General features: G+C 33.4%; 1 protein-coding gene across 1 annotated transcript in view; it reads right to left on the reverse strand.

The window, feature by feature from the left end:
• The window catches only part of LAMA2 (laminin subunit alpha 2), a 594,513-nt gene that overhangs the window by 324,212 nt on the left and 256,700 nt on the right, over positions 1-13,601 (reverse strand). The window contains 1 exon segment of the mRNA XM_047758965.1: positions 4,476-4,636. Coding sequence (XP_047614921.1) covers positions 4,476-4,636 — 161 coding nt within the window.

Genomic DNA, 13,601 nt, shown 5'->3' on the forward strand with positions numbered 1-13,601 from the left:
TTATTCCCTTGAGTTGTTTCTTGTATCGAATTACATGAACATATTATTTATTTTTCTTATTTATGGATATTTAGATTTTTTCCTAATTTACATTCTAATGAGTAGGTTTATACTGAACACCTTTAATATGCTTCTTTGTACATATTATACAAATTTCTTTAGAGTAAATGTCTAGATGCTGAACTGATGGTTGACAAGTTTTTAACATCTATAATGATGCCAAATAATGACACATCAGCCTCCTAAGTTGTGATACTCATTCGTCCTAATAACAGCAGCAGTGAACATTTCCATTTTCCCAGATTTTCACCAGCACTTGATACTTGCAGCTATCTCCCCATATTAAATATTATTTTATGACCTTCAATAATCTTGTAAAAAGTTACTTCTACTTGAGAACATTTATTGCTAGGTACCACATTGTTTTGTTGCTAGTCTAAATATTTTTATTACAGTTCTTAATTGCTTATCACTCGTGTGTTACTGCTTTATATAGACTGATGCTTGTATTTTGCCATCCAGTGGAACTCTTCTGGGTCCAATATTCTTCTCAGTACATATATTACTGAGCAGTTTTTTTTCAATGAAGTTGCACAGTTGCTGGTAAACACAATAATCTGATATTTGTTTCTAGTTTTAATATTTTTCTCTTTGTCTTGGCTGGTGGACAGGGTTTCTACTATAAGCCCTGGTGGTGGGCTTTTTAATCTTCTTCAAATGGAAGATGTATAATTTTCTTTAATTCTTCATAATTCTTTACTCCATTATTTCCTGAATATCATTTCTCCCCAAATACATCTCATCTCTTTTTTGGCAACTCTTACTAAACTTATGTTAGATTTTATCGTTTTATCAGCCATGCCACTTAGCATCTCACATTTTTATTTCCTTACCTCCCTCCTATAACAACTTGTAATTCTCTCAGGTCTGTAGTTCCGATTCTCAATCTCTATTCTAATCTCGTGTTTAAACTATTCACCGAATTTGTTGTTGTTGTTTGTTTTTTCTCTTTTTAGGGCCACACCTGCAGCATATGGAGGTTCCCAGGCTAGGCGTAGCTGTAGCTGCTGGCCTACACCACAGCCACAGCAACGCCAGATCCAAGCCATGTCAGCAATCTACACCACAGCTCATGGCAATGCCAGATCCTTGACCCACTGAGTGAGGCCAGGGATTGAACCCTCAACCTCATGGTTCCTAGTCGGATTTGTTTCTGCTGCACCATGACGGGAACTCCTGAATTTTAAATTTCAGTGACCACATACATTTTTTATTTCTAGAAGTACATTATATTAACTGTTTTCCAAATATGCTTATTCTTTTAATGGAATGCCCTATACTGTGTTGTATTTTTCCTAGTCCTTATTTCTCTCTTCTATTTTTAATCATATTTCGATGATGATATATTCTACATATTTCATTTCTATGATTTATATTATAAAATTATGATTATTTATTTTTATATTTATACAACTTTTTCAGACTATTTTATTCTTTCTAGTTCTTAGTGTACAATATTCTAACTTTTGTGGCTTCTGATTTCCTTTTGTGCCACATACTGCCTTATGGTGAGCTCATTGTCAGTTAAAGCTACACTTTCTTTCCTGTAGAAATACCATTTGCCTGATTTGTTGAAGAATTCTAGCACATAAAAGGAGAATAAAACTGACACCATTTCCATGTGGCACACAGGTTGGTGGGTTTGACAGTACACTAATTTTGACCCACCTAGAACCCCAAAGGAGAGAGAATGTTTTCTAGTTGCCATTCCCAGGTTGCAGGTGAAAATTTTCTAGTGCTTTTTTATTTCACTGTCAGGAGGCATTTTAGAGTTCAGGCTTAAATGAAATCAGTTCCAATTTCCTGCAGTGGGTCCACAGCCCAATGTCAAGGCTTAGAGAAGCCATTAAAACTCCAGACTTGAACCCCCATCTTAGGACTGAGACCAGCCTCCTAACCCCCCACCTATGGCCATGGTTACAGTTTTGCTTGAGTTTATGCTTCTCTTAGATTTCCCTCTTTGTCTGACATCTAGGAAATTCCCTTCCTTTGCTGAATCTACGGGATTACAAATGTTTGCTCTGTTTATTCAGAATATTTTGGGGTATATTTCCAAACACATTTCCCATAATTGGGAAAAGCAGTGTCTGTTTTTCACAGTCCAGCATTTTACTAGAATGTTAGTCATTTACAATTTACAACAGAAATCAATTTATGCCCCCAAATTTATGACAAAATGTTTTCTGAGAAGGTTCACAAACTTCAGTAGGTAAAATATTTCTTTCTAATGAAAATTACGGAGAACAATTAGATATTACAGTGTAAAAGAATAAATGTGTAAATGTTTCCTGGTTAATACACACTTTGTAAATGAAAGCTTATACGGATATCATTTTACTTGAATTTAAGTTTTTAGTATTTTAGATTCTCAATAAAGTTTTACCTGTTAAATAATATTTTGAATTTTTTTGAATAGTCAGTAATAATAAATAATTTTGAATTTTTTAACACTCCTAGGTCACATCATGCTTTTGTCATATCATAATTCATGATTTTTAAAATTACATAGTTATCTAAAATAATATCTTACCCTAAAACATTCAGTTTATAAGCACTTTAAGCCATTCATTTAAAATATCACACAGTTGAAAGGTAACTTTTAATGATGCTAACTTTTCATTCTCTTTTATAATTTCTTTATTGCTGCATTTTGTTGTGTTTTAATTGTCTATGTAGAGCTTCCAGTCACTTTGTAGCAGGCATTTGTCTTCTTAGAATTATAACCACTCTTAGTACAATACTGAGGCAGGCAGAGAGCCTGCTGTGGCTCAAGGACTTTCCCTTGGAACTCTGCTAATGGCTACAACCTTCCTGCTCTAGCCTTTCTCACTATATTTATCAAAGAAATTGAATGGAGAGGGTCTGTCTCCCTCATGTGCCTGTTACTCTTTCTTTTCAAATACTAGGCATCTCGCTTTTATGAATAGTATGTGTATAAAAACACTCCCCCCACCCCCAGTTTTGACTTCCTATATTCTGGAAACCCAGGAGGTTTCTCTTCCATTTTAAGTTTGACTTTGCCTGTCCTTTATTTGCACAAGTAATAAAGAATGGATACTTCTGCGGAGTTCTGGAACAGGAATAAAGCACCCACAGGAAATATATCTGATAAATATTACAGAAGAGCACTAAGGGCATATAAGGATGAAGAGGGGTGGTATCCTTTAAAGAGCAATTGCCCACAGACTACTGCAGTGTTGATCTACAAATGTAAGTCTTCATTTCAGTTATTAGAATAAAAGATCCAGTTAATTTACTATATTTCAGTACATGACAACTCTTTCCCACACACTGTGGACTTTCTACCTGTTTACATAGACAGTTTTATTGTTTCAGTGGTCTGAGATAGGTACCTAAATTACCCCTGATATACCATATACTTATCATGTAACTCATAATATTTTTAGCTTCACATTTCAGACATTCTTTTCCCAATAAATATACCCCCAACATCAACACTAATATTTACTTATTTTATGTTTTAATGTCTGTGTACGTAAGCACACCCACATAACAACTGTAAGCATATAATTTATAGCTGCCTCGGTATGACTAATGAATCAATAAAGATTTTTAACAAGATTCCATCTACATTTGAGAACAAAGAAAAAAAAAAGGAAGTAACATTCATTTTTGCATCAGCATGGAACGTTAACCTTTTCAAGGCGTGTTTATTCTCTCAGCTAATGCAGCTAACATTGTCTGATCTGAACGTTTTGGAACTGATTACTACAGTTAAAGGAAATCCGTTTTATTATTTTAGACCTGTGCTTGCCCCTATGTTTCCTCTATGTGTATAAGCTGCAGGTGTATGTATCCCTTGGTGTTCACTGATGAGCTATTATCTGCGTGTGTACAACAAATAAGGCTGCATTTCTGAAAGTGCTCTTGGGAGCAAATATTGAGTGTTTAGTCAGTTCCAAGTGGGCTTCTCACATTTTTTGGTAATTAAACAGAAAGTCTGGTATTTTCAGATGTATCTGGTTTTAAACTTCAGAAGATTATTTAAAAATCTAGAATGAAACTCTTGACAGAATTATTTTCAGAATGAGACCCAAAGCTAAAGCAGATCTGAGGGGAGAGTAGTTTTAAAGGGTTGCTAGTTTTAGTGTTATATATATTCAATTAATGGACCAGATAGGTAATGGAGAAAAGTGTTTTTGTTATAAAGTAACACATCTTTTAAGTGACTGATTGTCTGTGGATTTGTAGGTCTTAAGAAAAATGGTATGAGTTTTGTTGCAGTGAACCTGGTTCTAAAGATACTTGTAGGAGTGTCACCAATAAAATAGAGTGGATATTTATAGAAGTTGTTCCAGTTGTTTAATGCCAGCAGACATAAGAGAGAAGTCACTGAAAATGATCCTTGGTCTTAACAGTGGGGCACTGCTGGAAAAAAAACAACAACAATGTACCTTGCATTTACAGGGTCCAAAACAAGGGTCCTCATTTGTGCTCCCTGCACCACTGCAGTTACAGGGTCTGCAGTCTGGGTAGCCAGTGTAGCCCCTGGCACACCGATCACAGCTCACCCCTTTGAAGCCAGGTTTGCAATGGCAGGAACCAGGTGCCAGACCTAATGGAGGATGAGACAGATATATCAGTATTTTCTAATTGACTCATAGCCCCCCTCAGACTATCCTAAGATGAGAAAAATGCCTTGGGAGTAAAAAACGCAACCTAACAATGATAATCTAAGTACCACATCACTAAGTACAACAAAGAAAAAGACTAAGGATGTTCCAGGGACTAGATATTTTAGGGAGAAAAAGAAATGGGAATAAAAAAGGAGTTTAAATTTGCTTGTTCATTTTAAATAAAGAAATGCAAAAGAAAATTGTTATTCTTGTCTTTGATTAGAAAAATAGAAAAAAATCAAATACAAGTTATTGACCTTCGAAATCTGGAAAAATACAAGAATAAATTAGTAAAATAAGGTCCACTAGAAAAAAATGAAAGGAGGGGAGAAAAAAAAATCAAGGAAATGTTAGTGTGAGAAAACATAAGGACAGAAAGAGTGCCAAATATACATACTAACCACATATGAGTTAGTCTTATTTTCTATTAAAAATATGTGCATGTAATATTCACAAGAGATACACAAAATGACTGAAATATTAAAAATAAAAGGTGGTAAATATGCATTAGGAAAATATATAGAAGAGTAAAAACAGTTGTAGTAATATTAATGAGGGCAAAGTAAAATTCAATTAAAATAGATTCAATAGAACAAGCTCTCATTTTACGCTGATAAAGTAACAATTTAACACATGATTTAAATAACTGTGCTCCAAATAAGCACCAATTATAAGTACAAAAATACATACCAATAAAGTTACAACTTAAAACCATGATTAAAATTATTATATTTATGCTCCAAATAAGCATTCATTATAAGACAACAAAAGACATTGGAAGTCAAAGAAAAATTATCCAAAAATCAGTGGCTGAAAATGACATTAACCTATCTACTTTAAATATTTACCGATGAATTAGTAAAAAGCAAGACATAAAAAAATTTGAAGTAGGAGTTCCCACTGTCACTCAGTGGAACCAAATCTGACTAGTGTCCATGAGGACGCAGGTTCCATCCCTGGCCTCACTCAGTGAGTTAAGGATCTGCTGTTGCCATGAGCTGTGGTATAGGTCACAGATGTGGCTCGGATGCTGCGTTTCTGTGGCTGTGGTGTAGGCCAGAGGCTACAGCTCTGATTAGACCCCTAGCTTGGGAACCTACATATGCTGTGGGTGCAGCGGGTGTGGCCCTAGAAAAGACAAAAAAAAATCTGGAGTAGCTAATAATGTTGAATTATATCTTATATGGCACAGAAATATTTATTGTAGCTTATCATTAATTCACAAGATGTTCAATTTCTCAAGAAGAAATTAACTAGGGCTTGTGTCTTTAACATAACCCCCTAATTTTATATTTGTAACAAATGCCACAATTGAATAGAATTAAATTATGAATATCAAACATGATGATAGAATTTTGCGCAAAACTCAGCCACTCTAAAAGTTAATAAATATTTATCCCTAATAGCTCTTGGGTTAAGCAGAAAATCAAGACTTCAACTGTAGATCAAATAATTTTCTGAATAGAATATAAGAGCAGTGAGAAAGGAACTCAGCAGTATTCATTGGACACAGAAAGACTGAAGCCAAAAGTAAACACTTAGGCTTAAATATTTCCATTATTTAAAAAATGTAAATAAATTAAAACTTAATGTAATTATTATAAAATATAAAAAACAAAATGAACACAGGAAAGAAAAGAGATTTGAAAGCTAAAATAAAGGAAGCAAAAATAGGAATCTTAGACAAAGCTAATTAAGGATATCAAAAGAGGTCAAATGATCAAAGAATTACACAGAGATATTTTAGTGCTGGTTAATTTTTACAATGTTTTCAAAGTTTGAAACTTTTACGGAAGATATAAAAAACGAAGAGTTATCTGATTCAGTTTATTAAGCTAGTGAAAACTTGATTATCAAAATCTAACAAAGATAACCCCAAATAAACGTAATACTAGTTAATATTTAAATAGCACTTATTTTATGCTAGGCATTATATTTAGCATTACGCACTACACATATGTTAATTAAATTAATATTTAAAACATCAATATGCAGTGGGGAATTGTTTCCCCCAATTTACAGATGAAGAAATTAAGACACAGAGAAATTCAGTGATTTGCCAAGGTAGCACAGCTGGCAGGTATCCGAGCCAGGAATAATTTGCCATGAATCCAGATGAGAAATCTTAAAGAAAATAAATAGCAAACTGAACCCTACAGTGCTATAAATTAAAAGGGCCTTCCATGAGGTCCTAGTATAATTTGTTTTAGTAATAAATATAGTCCTACCTCATTTTATTTCATTCCTGTTCTTCACAGATATTTTGTTTTTTACAAATAGAAGGTTTGCAGCAACCCTGCCTTGAGCTTGTGTCTTCGTGTCACATTTGGGTCATTCTCCCAATATTTCAAACTTTTTCATTGTTATTGTATTCGTTACAATACAAATCTGTGACCAGTGAGCTTTGATGTTACTATTGAAATTGCTTGAGGGCACCAGGAACTGCACCAATATAAGAGAGCAAACAATCTATAAATGTGTGTGTTCTGACTGCTTACAGACTGGCCGTTTCCCATCTCTCTCCTTCTTCTCAGGCCTCCCTGTTCTCTCAAACACAATATTGAAATTAGGTCAATTAATGACTACAGTGGCTTGAAAGTGTTCAAGTGAAAGGAAGAGTTGCCGTCTCTCACTTTAAATCAAAAGCTAGAAATCAATAAGGTTAGTAAGAAAGACATGCCAAAGACCAAAATAGATTGAAAGCTAATCTTCTCTTGCCAGTTACCCAGGTTGTGAAGGCAAAGGAAAGGTTCTTAAAGGAAATTAAAAGTGCTACTCCAGTGAACACATAAATATTAAGAAAGTGAAACAGCCTTATTGCTGATATGGAGAATATTTTATGGTTTGGAAAGAAGATCAAACCAGCCACAACATTTCCTTAAGCCAAAGCCTAATCCAGAGCTAGGCCCTAACTCTCTTCAATTCTATAAAGGCTGAGAGAGGTGAGGAAGCTGCAGAAGAAAAGTTTGAAGCTAGCAGGAATGGTTTGTGAGGCTTAAGGAAAGAAGCTATTTCTATAACATAAATGTGCCAGGTGAAGCATCAAGTGCTGATGCAGAAGCTTCAGCAAGTTATCCAGAAAATGGAACTAAGATAATTCATGAGAGTGAGAACATTAAACAGCAGATTTTAAATGCCGATGAAATGGGCTTCTATTGGGAAAAGACGCCATCTAGGACTTTTATAGTTAGAGAGGAGAAGTCAAATGCCTGGTTTCAAATCTTCAAAGGACAGGCTAACTCTCTTACTAGGAGTTAATGTAGCTGGTGACTAAGTTGAAGCCAATGTTCATTTAGGATTCCCCAAATCCCAGGGCCCTTAAGAACTATACTAAATCTACTCTATCTGTGCTTTATAAATAGATGTGCTGGATGACAGTACATCTGTTTAAAACAGTTTACTGAATATTTTAAAAGTGCTGAGATAACTGCTCAGAAAACTAGTTTCATTTCAAAACATTGTTGCTCACTGACAATACACCTGGTCACCCAAGGGCTCTGATGGAGATGTACAATGAGATTCACATTTTTCCCACACCTGCCCACACCACATCCATTCGGCAGCCCCATGGATCAAGGAGTAATTTCAACTTTCAAGTTTTATTATTAAAAAAATATATATTTCCTAAGGCTGTAGCTGCTACAGCTAGTGATTCTGCTGATAGATCTGGGCAACATCAATTAAAAACCTTTGGAAAGGAGTCACCATTCTAGAAGCCATTTAGAACATTTGTGACTCATGGGAAGGGGTCAAAATATCAACATTAACGGAAGTTTGGAAAAATACTCAACACTCACAGATGACTTTAAAGGGTTCATGTTCAAGATTTCAGTGAAGAAAGTCATTGCAGATGTGGTAGAAAAGCAAGAGAAACAAAATTAGAAGTGGAGCCTGAAGGTGGGACTGAATTACTGCAATCTCATGATAAATTTTAATGAATGAGGAGTTACCTCTTCTGAATAAGAAAGAAAATGATTCCTTGAGATGGGTTCTACTCCTGGTGAAGATACAGTGAAGATCATTGAGATCTTTGAGACAACAATGTATTTAAAATATTACATAAAGTTAGTTGATAAGACAGCCACATGGTTTGAGACGATTGACTCTAATTTTAAAAGAAGTTCTACTTTGGGTAAAATGCTATGCAGAGAAAGCATTTATGAAAGAAGAGTCAATCAATATGGCAAACTTCACTCTTGTCTTATTTTTAGAAATTGTCACAGCCACCCCAACCTTCAGCAACCACCACCCTGATCAGTCAGCAACCACTGACATCAAGGAAAGATCCTCCACCAGCGAAAAGATCACAACTTGTAAAGGCTCAGAAAATAGTTAGCATTTTTTTGTAACAAAGTACTTTTTTAATTAAGGTATTGTATTTGAGACATTATTTTACTATACACATAAAAGACTTCAGTGTAGTGTAAACATAACTTTAATATGTACTGAGTAACCAAAAAATCAGTGTGACTTGTTTTCTTTCAGTGGTCTGAAACTGAACCTACAATATCTCTGAGGTATGCCTGTACTGTTTAACATTAATACATGTAAAAGTCAAGTGGGAATTTATATGTATTTATATGCATAAGTCAAGTGGAAAAGAAATCTGATCATTTCAATAAAGGCTGGAGAAGCATTTTCCCAAATTAATATTTATTTCTGATGTTAAAATCTCCAGACCTTGAGAATAAATGCCAAAATAGTCCATGTAATAAACAATGTCTTTCTTAATGTTTGTTTCTATAAATATTATGAACTAAATGTCCAAATACCTCCTTGCTCAGAACACTTGACTATGCAGGATGAAATCAAAGATAGATAGTTAGCCTACAGAGAGATATATAGAATAGTTTGCTGGTATGAAACAGAGAAACCCCTTGGAGATCAGAAAGTATAAAAAAATTACTTTCTAAAGTAGTAAGCTGGTCCTGAAGCCATATCTTTTCTGGAGTTAATTAATTCTGATTAACTGAGTAACTAGTCTACAGCATGGAGCAAGGTTTAGGGAACTAAAGACAAATTCTAGGTACTACTCAAGTTAGGAGGACATTTCAGAGAACTTTATATAAACTCAAGACTCCTGAAAGGGTAATAAATACACATAAGTGCACACATACCCACACATATGTGCACATGCACACACACACACACACACAATCATGAAACACACAAGAAAACAAGGTCCCGATGAAGAGTTAGCAGAAAAATCAAACTGCAGAATCAAATAAATAGCAGAAAAAACTACTAACAGATGCAAGTTATAAAATAAACATTCAGTTGTCCCCTCTTATCTGTGGTTTTGCTGTCCATGGTTTCAGTTAACCTGTGGTCAACCACAGTGAAAAAATATTAAATGGAAAATTCCAGAAATAAACAATTCATTAGTTTTACATTAAGTACCATTCTGAGTAAAGTGATGAAATCTTGCACCATCCCTCTCTATCCTGCCTGGTACGTGAATCATCCCTTTGTCCAGCAAATTCCATCACATTAGTCACTTAGTAGCCATCTTTGTTATCAGGTTGACCGTCAAGGTATTGCATGCTTGTGTTCAAGTAGCCCCTGTTTTACTTAATAATGTCTCCAAAACACAAGAGTAGTGATACTGGCAATTCAGATATGCTGAAGAGAAGCTGAGAAATGCTTCCTTTAAGGGAAAAGGAGAACATTTTCAACTTAAGAAAGAAAAAATTGTATGCTAATATCGTTAAGATCTACAGTAAGAACGAATCTTCTATTCATGAAATTGTGAAGAAGGAAAAATAACGTGTGATGGTTTTGCTGTTGCACCACAAACTGCAAGTTATGACCACAGGGTATGATAAGTACTTGGTTAAGATGAAAAAGACATTCAATTTGTGCAATAATATATTCTGTGAGGGTTAAAGCACATTCATATAACTTTCATTACAGTGTACATTACAGCTGTTCTATTTTATTAGTTATTACTACTCTTGTGTCTAACTTATAAATTATCCTTTATAATAGGCATGTTTTTATAGGCAAAAATATAGAATATATAGAGTTGAGTATCATCTTCAGCTTTGGGCATCCACTGTGATCCTGAAACATATCCTCTGGGGAAAAGGAGGAAATACTCTGTTTAATATGTTTGGAGAAATAAATACTATTAAATATAAGTGAATGAAAAGAGACTATTAGAGAAATAAAATACAGTCAGAAACTTTTCTTATAAAATATACCAAAAGAAATTCAAGATGGATTAAATAACTATAAGAAGAAATCAGGTGGTCAAGATGAAAGTGATCAAAAGGTACAAACTTCTAGTTATAAGATAAATAAGTATTAGGGATGTAATGTACAACATGATAAATATAATTAACACTGCTATATGTTACATATGAAGGTTGATAAAGTAAATCCCAAGAGTTCTCATGAGAAGGAAAGGTTTTTCTTTTTTTAAAATTTTGTATCTATATGACTATGGATATTCACTAACTTACTGTGGTAATCATCTCATGACAAATGAAAGTCAAATCATTTTGCTGTACACCTTAAACAGTGTTTAATGTTAATTACATTTCAATAAAACGAGAAGAATGAAAAAAACTAAAACAATTTATCTAATGTTGGAGTAGATAAGAGTTTTAGAATTAGAAAGGCATGTAAGAAATCTAATAGAAAAATATTAATACGTATCATAATTTTAGCATTATGTCATCATTATAGCTAGAGGATTTTCTGAGTTTTTGTAGGTTATTATATAACATTTTTAAAATTCTATGTATTAAAAATTCTTTTCAATGAGACACAAAGAAAATCTAGAAATTGTTCATAACAAATATGATGTACTATTAGAACTACTACTTTTTTTTTCTTTTGTTGTGCTAATTTTTTTTAATTTTAATTTTTATTTATTTATTTTCCCACTGGACAGCAAGGGGGTCAGGTTATCCTTACATGTATACATTACAATTACATTTTTCCCCCAGCCTTTCTTCTGTTGCAGAACTATTACTTTTAAAAACTATTTTTAGTTTGTAAAAAAAAAACAAAACAAACTATCTTACACCAAAAGAAAATTAAGGAAACAAAAAATTCACACACACAAAATATTTATATTTCTCTAGTAACTGGGTTAATGCCAATGAAATACTGGAATATCATTTCCCACTATCTGGTTACTCACACTGATTAAGAAATCCAAATCATTAGATTACATCTTGGACTATTTCCTAAAAGACCCTCAGACTAAATATGAAGAGAAAAAGGTATTACAGATAAGCGTTCAGGTCTCCAACCCAATCCTACATTGAATGAAATCCATCTAATTATAATATTACAGACATTAAAATGACATCAAATTTAAAATTAGAAGAATTAATTATTGGCCTGGAACCAACAACACGTGTACAACTTTTGGAAAAGTACAGGTGAAATTGACCTTGTTAAGTGGGTTGCAAGATCAGGGGAGCATGTACAGGTGGTCTTTTTCTCAGCTTGTGCTGTATGATCTTAAGGGATGGAGTCTACATTTACTAAATCAAAAAACAGGGATTTAAACTTTTTATTTAACATGATAAAAATACCACAGAAGAAATAAATAATGAAAATGTATGAACAGTAGAGAGAGGGAAGGAGGTGATATGAAGGAAATATTTGTCTTCTAAGATGGAAAGTAAACAGGTAATATATAATGGTGATGAAAAATACTAAGAATATTTATTTAGATGTTGTTTGGAAGATAAGTTCTTCTAAAATAATAGGAGAAAAGGCTCAATGCGATTAAATTTGGAAATAAGACTAGGTGTGAATATGTTGAAGAGGACACTATTTTCCAGTTACTTTATTCCCTCTCTACTGTTAAAATTTTACTATATGTTGATTGCATAATAATTAAAAAATAACTATATTGTACAACTTATATACTATTGTACATAAACTATATTTCAGTTTAAAAAAAGAATTTAGAGCACAGAGGAAAAAAATAATTGAAAAACATTTATATACAAAGATCAGTGAAACAGTGGTTCCAATACAGAAAACTTGCGATGCATCTTAATATCTATTCAAAAGTGAGTACTATTATTTTGGAGCTAAAACCAGATTTCAGAGAAACTTTCAACAGATATGGGGAAAAATTTATCATGTAAAGTTCACACATATATCAGTAACTGTATCTATACTTAGTCACCAATGCTGCATTGTATACTTATTTTTCTACCTTTTTCTCTTTTTGTCATTTTAGGCTCAAGGGAGAAAATTAAATTACATTGAAGTAATGAAATTTAGTTGTTACCATCAAAAAAAAGGGACCATAAAATGAAAAATGACATCAATAATTCACCATTTGAGTATAAAATAATTATTTTTTAATTTTCTAAGATTTAAGACTGTAAGGCTTAAACAGATAACCCTACAATTTGGTAAAGAAAGCAAGTAAGCTAAACTGTGCCAAAGAAACATTGCCAGTGTTTTAACCTGAAGGTCTTTGGGGGAAAAGGCCTATATATTAGTCATGATTTATTTCATAATTTACTCTTAGAAATATAAACAGAGTTCTAGATACATTCCATGGACTTTTCTACTTGACTTTGGTAAGCAACTTCCCTGGAAGAAGCTCCTAGACATTTTATATCAAGGAATTATTTTGGCATTTGTTTCCTTAACATTTGGAGATCATCAGGAATTTCAATCCTTGAAGAAATTTTTAACTTAATGTCAGCCTCTTTCCCTTCAGTAACTCATGACTACTGCGCTTTATAGTTCTTTATGTATACTTCTTGCTTTCTGTATTACTGAGAACATCTCAGTTTCTGATTTCCTCTTTTCACTCTCCTCATCATAGCACACACATCCCTTAATGACACTGTCATTTCACCCTAGAAACCATAAAAGATACAAAGCAAACTAACAAATAATAAGACATCAAAAGACTACATA

The sequence above is a fragment of the Phacochoerus africanus genome, chromosome 2, assembly GCF_016906955.1.
Source record: "Phacochoerus africanus isolate WHEZ1 chromosome 2, ROS_Pafr_v1, whole genome shotgun sequence".
In the NCBI taxonomy this organism is placed as follows: domain Eukaryota; kingdom Metazoa; phylum Chordata; class Mammalia; order Artiodactyla; family Suidae; genus Phacochoerus; species Phacochoerus africanus.